Source organism: Eublepharis macularius, chromosome 2, assembly GCF_028583425.1.
Source record: "Eublepharis macularius isolate TG4126 chromosome 2, MPM_Emac_v1.0, whole genome shotgun sequence".
Classification (NCBI taxonomy): Eukaryota; Metazoa; Chordata; class Lepidosauria; order Squamata; family Eublepharidae; genus Eublepharis; species Eublepharis macularius.
In genome coordinates, this window is record NC_072791.1 from 96,268,332 (window position 1) to 96,284,788 (window position 16,457).

The 16,457-nt window shown below is 46.2% G+C and overlaps 1 protein-coding gene across 1 annotated transcript in view; it reads right to left on the minus strand.

Moving 5' to 3' along the window:
* The window catches only part of ANO1 (anoctamin 1), a 207,384-nt gene that overhangs the window by 83,761 nt on the left and 107,166 nt on the right, over positions 1-16,457 (minus strand). Inside the window, exons 7-9 of the mRNA XM_054970723.1 lie at positions 4,886-4,937; positions 661-726; positions 123-178 (exon numbers count right to left, since the gene is read on the minus strand). Coding sequence (XP_054826698.1) covers positions 123-178; positions 661-726; positions 4,886-4,937 — 174 coding nt within the window. The remainder of the gene's footprint in view (positions 1-122; positions 179-660; positions 727-4,885; positions 4,938-16,457) is intronic.

Consider the following 16,457-nt stretch of genomic DNA (forward strand, 5'->3'; position numbering starts at 1 on the left):
AGCAGGAAACTGGGCTCACAGATAGGTAAAAACATTTAAGACTGTGCTATTGATACCTAGCACATTGAGGATTCTTGGTATCGGCATGCAGAAACATAAAAATATATTTCAAGACCACTTACATCATGCAAGGGATATGCAGCACTGTAAACGCCATTGGCAAGCAGACTGGTGATCCCTGGAACAACAACAGAGGGTATCTATTTATGTTTCCAAGTTTGAATTCCCTTATCTTTCCAAATTCTGGGGCTTTCCCCCTCAAAGCATCAGTACTGTTAGATAATGAATCTTTTACCAGTTCATTTGCCTCCATGCTGTTTGACTGGAAATATTATTAAACATAGTTCATTTTAGAAATGGAAAGCTGTGGATAATCAGAGGAACTCATTTATTTCAGAGTCAAGAGCTCAAATCCAATGACTCGAAATTAGTCATTATAATAAATTATACACCCTGAAGATTCAAAATGGATTTTCAAAGCAAGCTCACAGATTTGGAAGTATAGCAAAAGGCAAGGTTGTAAAAAAAAGTGTTCTGATGGGTTGGGAGAATTACACACATACACACACACACTCACACAAAAATTTTTAAAATCAGATTTAAGCTTGATTAGAGAAGCTATCTGGAAAGCCTTTGGAAAGACCTTGGCATAATACTTACCGTATTTATCACACTTTCGCCTTTTATTTAAAAGGGCAGTTTCCGTCTTTCTTCCCTCTCCTTTCCCTGTTTATACATTTGTCTATTAGTTATATGATTGAGCCTGAAACAATTATAATGCTTGAGCAACCAGGACTCTAAGGTATTTTTCTTCTGGAAAATAATCTTTAATTTTGGAGTAGAATGATGTAATAGGAGAGATTGCATAGCTGAGATACTGCAATGGTTGAAGAATGCACTTAGAAATCTAGTGACTGTTTAGTTGCAAACTATTGGAGACTGCAGTGTTTAATTTCTACATGTGTTTTTCATTACAGCTGCTGGCATTAATATAGTTGCTTCCAAATATTGGGTATCCAATCGTCTTTGAATATGTGTTCTGTGTAACATAACTCTTTCAATGATTCTGATACCCTGCCTTTATATATATATAAAGTAACGTGGATTGTAGGCCGGAGTAGGCATGCCACACAGCCTCCATTAATTGCTCTTTACATTTCTACATTCCTGATCTCCTGGTCAGTTGGCATGCCACACGGGAAGATTCAGGGAGTAGTTTAAATGTGTAACAATAAGTCTCTCACCATTCACAGAGCACAACATTCCCATACACTCTAAGTAACATTCTCCTATGCTCAGAGGCTCATGATGTACCTTTCTTTCCATTATACTTCCTAGATAAGACAAAAGTCTGAACACAGCATATTTTGCTTAGTTGGCTGAGAATGGAATGTGTAACTTGTAACTGTTGCTATAACCATATTTGGGCATCCGGGACTTCCTGAATACAAGTTAATAAAACTCTCGCCTCCATCTTTGGAGGAACAGACTTTGCATCCAGATCCTGTCTCGTGTCGTTACTACAGTGGATAACTGCATGATAATAGTATTGGAAGAGTGTAAAAAAACAAAATAAGAGTTATGTTTTGGTGCACATTTCAGTGGGAGAAATGTTTTCAACTTACCTGATAAGTTCAACAAAATACAGAACTCAATTTTTCCCTACCAGGGAAAGCTCATTGGAGGAATTTGGGCCAGCCACACATTCTCAGCCTAACCTATCCCACAGGGCTGTGGGGAGAATAATAGCTGTTTTGGGTCTCCACTGGGGAGAAAGGCAGATAAAAGGTGGGTAGGTTGGTTGGTGCATGGGAAGGAGAAAAGAAAGAAGGGAAAGGTGAAGATACGGGGACTGCCAGGAGGAGAAAAAGAGGAAACAGTGTGGGGAGGATGGTACAGGTGAAAGTCGAGTCCTCCCCATCTGGGCCCCGTGGCCAGCACTGTGCAATTTGGCCATAATTTTCCCAGGTAGAGGCTGCCTGGGGGAGGGAAAGAGAGAAAGATGAAGATGGGGGGGCAGATGAAGGTAAGTTCTGTGGTGGTGGGAAGGAGAAAAGAAAACAGGAAACAGAGAGAAGCTTTGGAAGCTTTCAGGGAAGAGGAAATAGTGGGGGAGGTGAAATGAGGTGCCCCTGCAAGTCCTCACAAGTTCCCTGCTTGTTATTTATATTGGTTGTGGAATAACCTCAACCACACACTATGCTAGTTACTTGTCACCTTTTGTTAAAATGACAAGTACTATTTCCAGAGTCAATCCCATTCTATGTTGCTGCTGAAGCCTCCATAAGGCATTCTAAGCACTCATACTCAACAGCAAAATTTGTCTCTGGAAATAAGCTCTCCGAAAATTGGGAAACCAAGGGAGCAATCCAAGCAGTTCTAATCAGAAGTACCCTTTTCATTCACCAGATTAGCTGCTCTAATAGCCTAAACTAGCTTGATCTCGTCAGAACTTGGAAGCTAAGCAGGGTTGGTACTCAGTTGGAAGATGACCAAGGAAAATTGGGGTTGCTATGCATAGGAAGGCAGTGGCAAAGCACCTCTGCTCATTTCTTGCCTTGAAAACCCCATGAAATGGAACCATGAGTCAGCTGCAACTTGACAACAAGATTTACTTACTTTACTCCCAGAACACTACATCTTAAAACTCTGAAACTAAATGCATTTACTTGGAAGATCCAAGCATGGAATTTGTGTTCTAATAAGTGAATGTTCAACAAAATTTGTAATGAATTTATGGAACTGTTACCATACCACGAAGAAAATGGTATGTTCATATACATGAGCAAGTTTACTATAATAGTGAAATAACAATCAATTTAAGCTTTTGGCTAGGTACGTCTGCTGACAGTGCTGAAGATGGTGTAAGCCACTACTTGGGGCCAGTTTTTTTGCCTCAACGTTGCTGGCATGCAGTTATCTTATATGGGCCTACATGAACACTAAAGGCCTCAAGCTATAAAATGCCACATTCATATGCGGAGCTACTATAAAATGTCAATGTCTTAAGAGACTGAACCATCCTATATAGAAATAAAATATCAACACTGTACCACTATACATTATAAATAATTTGCAAACCACTTACAGAAAGCAATCAACTGACTAAGCATTCTGGCAACTATTAAAAGGTTGTAAAGCCATACCTTGAAAATAGATCTGGTAATTGCCAGGGGTGATCCAGACATCTCAGCTGTGTAAAGGGTTGCCGGGCTTCCCTGGCAATTATTGGAAGGACAGGAGGGGGAGCTGGTATTTACAGCTGTTTGCTTCTGCCTCTGCAATGACATCATTTCCAGTTACACAGAGTTCAGGGCTGATTCTTAAAGAATTGGCCCTCATGAGATGCCATCGCTTCATGTAACTGGAAGAGATGACATTGTGCAAGGCGTGGGAGCTGTGGCAGGCGATTTCTGGGCAGAGAGGCAAATTGCAGGGAACTTGTCTACCACTAGTGGGCATCTGATAAGCTTAACTGTGTGCCATTTTAGCAGCAGGGCACTGTAAGAGAAACTACTGTCACTACCAGACTTCTTAAGATTAGAGGAAAGGCTCCTCCCTTTAAAAAACCCCAAACAATCAGGAAACACTTCATTAAGGAGGCCACTTCCCATCAGATTTTATCTGAATCAGAAGCACATTCTGAAATAATTTAAACCATGGCCGATTCCAGACGGCCCTCCCCATCCCGAAATGTCGTGCGGAAAACGCAAAATATCGCGTTTTCTCGCACGAGTTTTGCGCGACGTAGCGCAAAACTCGCGTGAGAAAACGCGTTATTTCGCGTTTTCCGCGCGACGACGCGCGACGTTTCGGGATGGGGAGGGCCGTTTGGAATCGGCCCATCTAGAGCAAATAATATCCTGGATCTTGATTTCTCAAAATTGTGGTTTTCCCAAGTTATTACTAGGCAATACATAGCATGCACAGAAATACCTCAGTCTGATGTTCCATTTATCATTTCTGACTACTGCCTGTAGGTAGTGGTGTTGTTTTGTAGTAGAAAAGTAAGATTCAGGTCCAGTAGAACCTTAGAGACCAACTAGATTTCCAAGGTCTCTAAGGCACTACTAGACCTGAATCTTGGTTATTTCCTGCATCAAGTTTTTTCATAACATTCCACTAAAGGAGCCTTTATATTGCTGAAAAACTCAGGATCCAATATGTTAAAGACATGAGAGAAGCCAATCAATGTGATGACATACCGATAGGCACTAAAATCTAGGCATGACCTGGTAACCAGCTGGAGTCCTGGTGTGAGGACACACAGAGATGCCATCAGCAACACCATGACACCATTTCCAGGAAAAACTCAGTTCTGGGAAAAATCCAGAAGTGACATCAGTCCTCTCTTGGAATCATATACTAAAACCGTAAAGTTTCCAGCAATTCCTAAAGAGGACTGTCATCACATCCAGGTTTTCTCCAGAAGAGACATCAGTCCTGTCTAAGACTAACTGAAAATGCTATGGGTTTACCATAGTTTCCAACAATTCCTAGAGAGAACTGGCATCATATCCAAGTTTTTCCTGGAAGTGAAAAAAAAAATTCTCCCATTGGCCACTGGAGCGCTGGTGGACAATGGCCACTAGTGGGCATATGGCAATCCTACTAGAACCCCAGTATTTGATTAAGGTGTGAAATATTGATCATGTGAACCTCTTTAAGCCAGAGATTGATAAATAATCATAGCTCAATTGATCTATCATTATTTGTAGAACAGTTAACCAGTATTTGTGCTAATATTTGCACATGCATAGCAGCCTGTAGAATAATATCTCCTATATGTACCTGGCTCAGTTCTCTGTGTTTTTTAATCTGCATGGGAGCCAGATTCAGAATTAGATATATGGTGCTGATCTGAAACCTAAATGAATGTCCTTACCCATGCTGTATTTAGCTTTGGTGCAGGTAGTTCTTTTCAGTATTTCGTAAACCTATAGGAAAAAAAAGTTTCTTAAGTGCTTCTAATGAAGAATAATATTTGTACTGCGTGCAATACAAACAAAAGTATTGGTACATTTAAGCTTTTGAGTGCTTCTATTACATCACTACAATTCTCTATGAAAGCCAATGTCCTGAATCAAAGACAACTGGTGACCAAATTAACATTATCATAATGCATATTCATTGTCTGACTGCAACAACAAAGGATGACTGATGTCTGTGTGAACCACCTGTCACCACTTCAACAGTACAGATTGATGTTTATACAGCAGTGCAGGACTGATTCACAAAGGTCTACCTGAAACAGACCTCCCATTTGTAACTGGGAACTTGTCAAAAGCTAAAGATATAAGGACCCAGGGGTAAAAAAGGGGAGAAATTGGGAAAAGTCAATTTTTTCTGTTTTTTCCCTCAAGGCCTACCCTAATAGAAAAATTGGGGGAACACTAAAAAGAAAATCCTATGAAATATTCATATTCAAAATGTATACCATAAAAATGTCTGAGATTTTTTTTCAGAATTAGATATATGGTGCTGATCTGGGAGCACTTTAAAAACCCCACTTATACAAAATTTTCAAGAGTTTTTGTTGTTTAAATATAAATAATTTTGGTAACAATTAATATATACAATGTGTTATAATATATTACTAAAGAGTTCAGTGATTTCAATGTTATAAAATTTAGCTTAATATTAGCTTATTGTGATTCTATGAGAAAGTTTCTGTCCAAAAACATACTTCCTTTTGTTTACAAATCCTTCTCAAGTATTGGGTACACTTGCAATTTTTCTTACAGAAAAAGTGGTCCTTTTAAATTCCATAAACATGCCAAATAGTACAATTTTATATGGTAAGTGCATATAAGTGCATAATGCATTTCATGTTAAATCAGTAAAAGAAGTTTTGGCTTGAGTTATTACATATATTTCAATTTCCACCAAATATCTTTATTTTTTCCAGAAAAGAAACTGTGGGGGGTCGGGGGGGGGAGTTTATTTTTTTCCCATGGCTTCAAAATGTCCTACAATTTTATATCTCTACCAAAGTCTCCTTTTTCCCATAACCTCCCCCTCCTGCACCTAGTATAAGCATCTGCCTGTAACAAACACTGGGAGTATAGATGGCATAAAAGGAGACCATGCTATGCCCTACTGGCTGTTCTATGAGATGTATGATTCATCCATAAATTTCTGGTTCCTTGTCTTATGAAGCACAGGTTCAAACCAATTAAAAAATTCCAAAGCCATACATTTTCTTTCAATTGTAATGAGCCCCAACGTGGCAATTTATTATCTCCATGTCTAGATACATTAATACCTTTAGAATCAGACTGGAGCCTTCCTCCAGTTTTGCTTAACATTTTTATTTGATTTTAATATGAACAATTTAGCACTGTGTCTATATTTGTTTTTCAAATGGGAGCTTTTTATCAAAATACAGAAGTTACATAATTAGCATATTATGGTTTATTTTCAAGCCATGGAAACAGTGTGAAGAACAATACTTCTTACCCCTTTCTATTTTGGAAACAAAACCTCAAAGGAAAAAACCACTTTTGATAAATCTATGGATATAAACACTAAAGAGCGTTTTAAAAAATCAACAAAGGAATATGTGTCAGAAATACTTTATAGATGTTAATATTTTAAAAAATGTAGATGTGAAGAAAAAGCAGAGATAATAAAATGCTTTTCTGTGATTCTCTGTAAGCTAATTTGAACAGAAATGCAGGCATTTCAGTAGAAACTTCTTGCGTATGTATTTGAACATTATTTAGAATGGGTCATTTAGTAGAAAAAGAGCTACAGGAACTCATTAGCATAACTCATTAGCACAGCTCATTTGCATATGCCACACACACCCCTGACAATCACCGGAAGTGCATCATTAGCATAACTGATTTGCATATGCCCCACCCCCTGACATCACCTATCCTGGCTGTTTTGGGCCTGATCCTGGCCATTTTGGGCCCAAATTGGGCCGTTTCAGCCCTGATCCAAGCCGAAACGGGCCCCAAATGGCCAAAAATCACGTGGGTGGGGCCACCTGATATGTGACCTTTTTGGAGAACTACTGGAACTGCGTTCCTGCACATTCCCCCTCAAAATGAGCCCTGATTTAGAAATAGAAGCATTCTCCTGAGAAGAAGCTTCAATAGGGAAATAATTACAATGTGCTCTTTTAATAAGAATTAATCTTATACTGATAATTTATTATGAGTAGCATTCTCACCAGAAGATTGCAGATTGTTCTTAAAGAAAATTAGACATAGTTACTTGTAAAGAGAAAAATTGGGGCCTTCAGAAAATAGTATTTTCTATGAAATGCTCATACAAAACATAAAGACGCCTGAATTAAGGCACCAATTTAAGAAGTAACTTTAGTTAACAAGGAAGTGTAACTTTTCTCTTACTTAGGCCCTTTCTGTGCAGTCATTTTGCAGCAGTTCAGTTTCTAGTCTACTTCCCATGATCTCCAGAGTTCTACACATGCAAGGGAGTCAGGGGATGCAGAACTGAATATTGTTTGTCTTTCCCCCAAGTCTTCTTGCAACTTTTTTTTGAAGCCGCTTCTGAGTCACCGCTGATGCGTCATATATATGTGCGAAAGCCTTAGTCCCTAACTGTGTCTCTCCTCCCCTTTCCTTTCCCAGGCACTGATTGGTTGGCTGCCTGCCAGTAACCACTCCCACCCTCCTCAGCATTCTGAACTCTTTCTCCGTCATTTTTATCATTAGAGCAAGGTAAGATTCATAGTGCTGCTGCTTCATTTGCTTCCTCCCTCCTGACTTTAAAAGTGAGGGAAGGTTCATAAGCAGGGCCGGTGCCAGAGGTTCTGGGCAGTGGTTAGCGGACCATCAGGGGGGACTCCTACGAAACAAAACAACTCAGCAGGTGGAGCAGCAGAGTCTCCTCTTGTGAGACCAGCAGGTGCACTAGCAAGAGGCCCAGACGGCCCTCATCTGCCACCTGTGCTGCACCCTAGAAGGAGCCTGCACCCTAGAAGGAGACGCCAAGGCCCACAGTCTGGGAGCCGCAGGCCTCCACCAACCCGCCCCCTTTCAGTTGACCAAGTTGGGAGCGGAAGATGACATTGACGATTATCTAGAGGCATTTGAATGGACAGCGGGCATTGCCCGCTGGCCCTCAAAGCAATGGGCCTTCATAGTAGGGCCCTATTTGACAGGCGAAGCACAGACTGCGCTCAAGGCCCCCCTGAAGGAGGACGGTGCCAAGTATAAGAAGCTGAAGGCGGCTATCCTTGACGGATACGAGGTCACACCAGACACCTACTGGCTTCTGTTCCGGTCCATCATGTTCCGGCAGATGGACCGATGGTGGGCCCTTGTTACCGCCCTGCAAGACACAACCTACAGATAGCTTCAGCCTGTAATGGGGGGTGAGAAGAGAATGGTGGACCAGGTGGTTCTCGAACAGCTGCTCACGGTGCTCCCTCCCCGGGCCCATTACTGGGTAACCTGTAGTAAGCCTGCTGGGTTGAAAGAAGTGACCATCCTGCTGGAGAACTTTATGGTGGCTGAACCCCGGGAGCCAGGGCGGGAGCCCCTCCCAGCTACTAGGGACCTGGGTAGTGGAGGTTGTGGGGTGACCGACCCCCATAGGCCTGGGAGGGCTTGGACCAGCCCAGGGTCGGCGGGAGCCAGTCCTACCCCTGCCGGATGGGGATGCTCCTCTAGCCTCCCTGTGGGGGAGAGATGGCCTTGAACACTCTGGCTGGTTCTACAAGAAACCCCACAGGCGCCAGTAAAAGACCAGGGGGAACAGGGGTTGTGCTTTAAGTGCAGGCAACTGGGGGATTTCATACATGATTGTCCCTTCATGGAGTGTGATGCCGGCTGGGAGGAGACCTGGAAACCACCACCCATGTTACTGACTGTAGAAGTTGCTGGAAGACAGCTTACAGCCTCTTGGATAGCGGAAGCTCTGTCTCTATGATCTGGGACTGGCTACTCCCAGCAGGGCTGCTGGTCATTCGTGTGGTGATGATCGCCTGCTTTCACGGCCTCTCTAAAGACTACCCCATAGTGAAGGTGCCAATGGGGTATGAGGGACAGCACTGGCTAGTGGAATTGGCAAGGGTGACCACCTTGCCGTATCCTGTAATCCTGGATAGGGACATGCCCTACTTTGCGCTCCAGCATGCCGCCACCACGGATGAAGCTCTGCCGGCTGAGGAGCTGCCAGAACGAGGCCTGTCAACCCTGGACAACAGGAGAACGCTTCAGACCTGGGAGGCCGATTCAGCCTTCAAGGAAGCCCAGGAGGCTGATACCATCCTGGAGCCCTTGCAAGACATCGCTGCAATGAGTGAGGGGGAAGTGTGGGATGGGCAGTGAGCTGGCCGGTACCCCCAGGTGATCAAAAAAGGGGGCCTCTGGTACCGCCTCACGGCCAGTCGCAGGGTGGAGACCCGGCAGCTGTTGATCCCTCAGAAGTTCCACGAGGCTGTCCTTAAATCTGTCCATGACCATGACTGGGTGGGCCACCAAGGGACCCACAACACCCAGGCCTGGATGTTGACTCGGTTCTTTTGGACCTCTGTGTATAGGGATGTGAAGGAATTCTGCCTCTCCTGCCCTGTCTGTCAATGCACATCCGGCCGACCACCGCCCTGACCTCCCCACCCCGCTACCACTAATCCATACCCCGTTCGAAAGGATAGCAATGGACTTTGTGGGAACCCTGCCCAGAACTGCATGAGGCTGTAGGTTCATCTTGGTTCCCATGGACTATGCCACAAGGTACTCGGAGACCTTCCCTTTCCGAACCATGAAAGCTCCAGGGGTCACTCGAGCTCTGCTGCAGTTCTCCCAGGTTGGCCTTCCTAGACAAATCCTCATAGACTGCGGAACCTCCTTCATGGCCACTGTCACGCGGCAGCTGTGCCAGACCTTGGGCATCCAACAGGTCTCCATTTACCACCCATAGACTGACGGCTTGGTGGAGAGGTTCAATCAGACACTCAAGGCCATGTTGCGCCGGCTGGCCCATGACAGACTCTCTCAATGGACTTATTTTTGGATCCTGTGCTCTTCACCGTGTGGGAAATCCCCCAGGCATCAACGGGGTACGCCCTGTTTTAGTTGGTTTATGGGTGGTGTCCAGGGTCAGAGGCTCAGCCCCTGGACATACCAGGAGAAGGGGATGGGAGGCAGTTGGGGGACAGCCATCCAGCCACCTCAACAGGCACCCAGGATCAGAGCAGACCAACAATAGAAGGGGGGAAGGATGCATCCCCACCACAGGAGGGCAAAGAAGCACCCAGGCCCCAGAGAGTCAGGCGAAGCAGGTGGAAGCCAGCTAGCCCCACCTTCTGGTGGGAAGGCAGGGGTCCGGGCAGGGAGAGTGAGGATCCCCAGGAGGGGAGTAGACCCAAGGGAGGAGGCACAGGAAGCAAAGGCAGTCAGCCAGCAGCCTTACCAGACAGGGAGAAAAGGCAGCCAAAGCAGCACAGAGCCACACCCCAGCCTGCAGACCAGCTAGAAGGCAGTAGCCTGGTCCAGGAGAAGCCAGAGCAAAACAATCCCAGGTGAAGCCGCCTGAGGCAATCTGCAGGAAAAGCTTGGCAGACAGCCAAGAAAGAACAGGTGTACCTTCCCCAAACAGCCAGCAGAGCAAGCCCAGGTGCAACTGCCTGAATCAGCCAGGGCCGTGGATAGAGTGCAGGAGGGGGGCATGGCTGACAGGTGGAGCAGGGAAGAGATGAAGGGATAAAAGGAAAGTCTACCCACAGGGCACGGTAGGTTGTGTAGGAGCATGGTGGAGTTCTGAGAGAGTGAGAGAGAGAGAAGATGGAAGAAGTGGGAGTGAGAGAGATGAAGAACAGGAGGAAGAGCAAGCCTAGAGGAGGCGAGGAGTGCAGAGGCTATGAAAGGCGAGGAGAAAGGGGAGGCAGACAGGACTCTGTCATGTTGAGTAGGCCTGCAAGTGGACTGAGAGGGAGCGAGGGTGATGTATACCCCACCACCTTCCACAGAGCAAGAACCTGCACTGTCCCTGACAGCTTCCTAGACTCAGGCGTGCCGGCACCCAGCATAGTAGCGCTCATGGAGGAAGCTGACAGGCGGTGACCTGGAGAAATTTTGGAGTTGGTGGAAGGGCGGTGCCCTGCCGGTAGAGGCTCCAGGTACCTCCCACTCCTGAATACATGCGGAAGCTGCAGGAGCGGCTGGAGGTGGCCCAGGCAGCAGCCCGGCAGCACCTGGAAGCAGCACAGGCCGTCCGGAGGACCCGATACAACCGGGGTACCCGCCTTCAATCCTTTCAAGTCGGCAACTGCGTCTTCATCAATAGACGAGTTCTTGGCCCCAGAGCAGCAGGCAGCCCCCGGCAGGGACCCTTCCCCATCAGCCAGTTTGTTGTAGTGTTTAAGAGTGCGGGACTCTAATATGGAGAGCCAGGTTTGATTCCCCACTCCTCCACTTGAAGTCAGCTGGGTGACCTTGGCCTAGTCACCGTTTTCTGGAGCTCTCTCAGCCCCACCAACCTCATACAGTGTTTTGTTGTGGGGATAATAATGTCATACGGCCCACCAAGCGAAAAGGCTACATGTCAATGACATCAAGGACTGGCGGGACTGAGGAGTGGGGACTGCCAGCTGGCCAATGACCCCTTGGAGACGGCAGATCGAGCGCTTCCCTGGGGCGCTCATGAGGCCTCATCAGGCCAGCCTCATATCGATAAAGACCTCTCTGAGGACCAACAGCGGCAGATCCAAGCCCTACTCCAGGACCTCTTGGGCTGTTTTTCCACCCGCCCAGGGCACACCATGCTGGTATCCCATGCGATTCCCACACCAGCGGGCCAGGTGGCCCAAGCCCCATGGAGGCCTCTACCCTGGAAACAACGGGAGGCTATAGCCTGCGAGACCAAGGAGATGTGTGCCTGGTGATGATAGAACCCTCCCACAGTGTACGGTGCAGCTCCATCATTTTGGTGCCCAAACCAGACGGTTCGATTAGATTCTGTGTCGACAATCAAGAGGTCAACGAAGTCGTGAAGTTCGATGCTTATCCCATGCCTCGGGCCGAGATCCTTATTGACCTTATTTGATCCTTATTGGGAGTGGCAAAATACCTATTGGCCCTGGACCTCACCATGGGGTACTGGCAGGTCCCCATGGAGCTGGGAGATAAGGAGAAGATGGCCTTCGCCACCCCTAAAGGCTATTCCAATTTAAGGTCACGCTGTTCGGGCTCCATGGGACCGCTGCAACCTTTCAGCGCCATGTGGACAATGCCCTGGCCCAGTGCCAGGGCTTCGCAACGGTGTACTTTGCCGACATCCTTGTGTGTTTATTTGTGGCCCTCCCATCTCCACCATCTCCGGCAGGTCCTCCTCATCTTACGAGTCGCTGGTCTGCAGGTCAACCCAGGGCAGAGCTGCTTAGGCTTCAGGGAGCTCAAATACTTGGATTTCTTGGTGGGTCAGGAGCAACTCCGCCCCCTCTTGGACAAAGTAGCCTCCCTGGAGAACTGTCCCCTACCAACTTCTAAGCAGCAATTGTGGCAATTCCTAGGACTCGTTGTATATTACAGGAAATTCATCCCTCACTTTGTCAGCATCGCTGCACCTTTGATGGACAGCTTGCGGAAGGACCATCTAACTGGTTGCAGTGGACGCCAGCCTAGGGTTGAGCCTTCCATATGCTCCACATCGCGTTTTCACAACCACCAGTCTTACGAAACCCGGACTTCAGCCGGCTGTTCATCGTGCAAACCGATGTTTCAGATGTCAGACTAGGTGCTGTGTTGGCCCAGAAAGTCGACGGCCATAAACACCTGATTTTCTTTCTCAGCCAGAAGCTCCAGCCCACTGAGAAGTATGTGACAGTGGAGAAGGAGGACCTGGCTATCAAGTGGGCCATTGGGGCCCTGCAATATTACCTCACCAACAACCATTTCACCCTTGTTACCGACCGTGCCCCTCTCCTCTGGATGTCCTGGATGAAGGACCACAACACCCACATACTAAGGTGGTACCTCTTCCTTTTACCTTTTAGCTTTACCATCCAGCACCACCTAGTGCGGCAACATGTCAATGCTGACTTCCTGTCCTGGATGTTTTCGGAGGAGGAGGACCAAGACCCCACCTCACCAAGGGGGGTATGTCTGGAGCTGGCCCCATGGCTTGGACCAGGCGAAACCTCGCAACCCCCCGATGGCAGCACTCACCTGGAAGGCCCCCCAGAGCAGCACAGAGGTGAGTACGAGGGCCCAGCAGGTGCTGCAACAGATGCGGTGGCAGGAGCAAAGGAGCAGAGCTGTGCAGCACAGCTGAGCTGTGGGGCAGAAGGAGCCGACAACCCAGAAGTCGGCAAGAGCCTTGCCACCACCGAGGGAATCCCCGCAGCTGTGGCCAGCATCCCTGGCGGGGCGTTGGAGTCTTCCGGCTGGGAATGGGGGGGATCCCAGGGAGGGTGTGGGAGGAGGCGGGCCAAGGGGAGAGAGGTGGGGTACACCCCTGAGCGTGTCTGGGATTGGCCCTGGGGCCGGGCTGTCTGGGCTCCCATCGCCCAAGCTCTGGGATTGGCCCTGGGGGCAGGCTCTTGGGATAGGGGGAGGGCTGTCACTTAGGAGGGGTTATAAGGCAGGCAGTAGCTCCAGGCTGAGGAGTACAGAGGTGCTGTCTGTGACTAGTTGGGGGAAATTCACCCACCAAGGCCAACTCTGTTGCCATATCTGAGGCCTTAAGGGCGCATCTGCCGAGGGGCCAGGGGACTAACAGCAGACCAACCAGGTAGTCTGGGGTACAGGGATTCCCCACGAGGGAAGGCCAATGACCCACTGGTGCCATGATGAAAGGACCTGCCAGCCTCGGGGTGAAATGATATTGCCTTTGTCATGTTCTCAACATGATTCAGGACTGATTAAAAGATAACATCAGTGGCAGTTTTACCTATGGAGCAGATTGGTCAAATAACTACAGCCCTGGGCTGGGGGCTCCAAAAGCCAGCAGAGGCGATACATTATATAACCTACGAATAATCCATTAATTATATCACTCAGTATATAGAATGAAAAAATCTGATAATGTTTCTCTGTATTTCAATATTCTCCAATAGCAAAAAATCCCAATAACTAGTTCCAGATGCCCATCACAAACGAGCTTTTCCAAGGAGGAGGCACTTCTAGATTGGTACAAGTCAACAGGGACCCTCAGTGTGTTCTGTTCCCTAGGGATTCTATACTGCTTCAACAGCCACTCAAGGTACATTCTGGCAGCTGCCTTAATATTTTGTGTCTGTGAAAGTTAAAAACAAGGGCTCACTATTAAATGCCCAGGCTTGTAAGAAAACATCAACCATTTTCTAATCATGAGATCTCATCATGAGTTCCTATTTTTTAAATAAGAAGCTGAAGTCAAAGACAAACAGCAAATTTAAACAAGGAGTAGGAATTTAGTCCATTCAGTGCCAAACTATTATGTACAGATTTTATCCTCTTTACTAGCTACAGTCACATAATGAGAGAAAGATCTTGACTATTTGTCAAACAGTGATAGGGAGAGACTAAATAGGTGGCATGGGTCAATATTTGTAGCAGGGCTTAAATATGAAAGCTGAAAGACAGCATTAAGGAAGGAGAAAAATGAGAATATTATAAACAAAGGCTGGCCTATTGCTGAACCTATTTTTGATTGAATATATAAGTTTTAACTATTTTAATTTCCCTACAGCCCCTTCTATGGCCATGAATGGGGTCAGTGTCTGTTTTCCTCAGTTCAGTCCACAAACTTAGAATGGGAATTTGAATATTAATGATCACTCTATTCATCTGAATAAAAGCTTTGAATTTCCTTGGCATACATATTGCCATAATTTATATGCCTCCGCTTTGCTGGCATCATTCCAGATCATTTGGGTTAGCACCTTGCTAGACTACCTTTGTCAGATCTGGAATGGTCTGCCAGATTTTACAGACTCTTCAGACAAAAATGGAGGTAGGCCAGTAAAAGGAATGTGAGAATGGTACTAGCCATTCAGCATTATTGAATCTGAGTGCCCCCTACCCCCAGCAATGGTTGTCTCATCCAAGGAAAGTGGGCATGTATTAAGGGTGTGAAATTAAATATTGCTATACCTAATATATACTCATATATATTCATGTGTATCAGAAAAGAGAATCCCAAATAAAACTGGGATACCATTATATTTGGTTTATTTGGTTTTTCCAGCAAATGCAGATGCAGCCTTTTTAAAGCTGGCTGACTCTTCCTGCCAGCTCTTTCCCTTCTGCTTGCCAACTTTCTAAGGCTTTCCAGGGATTTTTTCCTCAGGGGAGGGGAGAGTGAGATGCGAGGGGGGAGCATGTGAGCCCCCCCCCAGCAGGCTTCCCAGTCTGGTAATGGTTTGATGTTGGTTTTTGCTGGTTCTGTTGGGTTTGCAAAAGTGATCTTGCTTCAGTTTGGTTTTGTTGAGATTTTGTGGCTTGAGGTTGGCTCTGTTTTGCTTGCATTAGCCCTAAGTGCCTGCCTGCCTGGATACCTTGAGTGATACTGGTTCTATTGGGCTTGCAATAGTGTCCTTCCTTGTTTCAGTTTAGTTCTGCTGAGATTCTCTTGGTTGACACTGGTTCTGCTAGGATTCTCTGTTTTGACATTGGTTCTCCTCACTTCAGTTTGGTTCTGGTGAGATTCCCTTTCTTTAGAATGGTTTTGTTGGGCTTTGTTGCTTCACCTTGCATTGGAACTTACACTAGGACTGGATTTTGGCCAGGGGTTATCCCTTTGCTTAAGGTTCCTTTGCCTGGAAAGCCTTGGAAATGTTTCCCCCATAGGAAATGACAGAGAGTGGCTGGGGGCTTCTTCTTCAGGGGCTCATAGAAATGGACAGCTGGGTCAAATCTTCCTGAAATTTGGTGGGTCTTTAGTGAACAGGACAGACTAGTTTCCCAGCAAACTTGCTGGACTTTGCTTGAAAAATGACCCTCCCCAGTCCCCCCAGATAATTTTCCTCATAAGAACTAATGGCTGAATATATTCAGAATTCTGCATAAAATCCGGATATCGATACCATGCCAGCACATTTGGACCCGAATATATGGAATACCAAATATTTATGGTATCCAGATGCACACCCCTGGTAGGTACACAAGACGTTTAGAAGAGTCCTGGGAAGTGGAATCAAGAAGCGTAAGTTACCATGGTTGATATTATAATATGTATATTATACTGTATTATATATTTGGCATAATTAAGTAATCAAGACTATAGTCTAAGCAACAGCTCAAAATATTTCTTCACACCACCTCTTATTCAAACAGACAAATCAGACGCTTCACACCCAGCTCTCATTCAAATTGACTGATTTAGCCTCTTCCACATCTCCAATTCCTACTTACTTTTCTGATTTCGGCTTCGTGCTCCCTCTTTTGCTAATCAGAAATGCTACTTCCCGCACTTCGGTTTCGTTTTCCCGGCCATGTCGGACGTTCCTCTCCGCAGGTCCGGGGGGAACTGTCTGAGCAGCCTGACCGGGCGGTTGACCC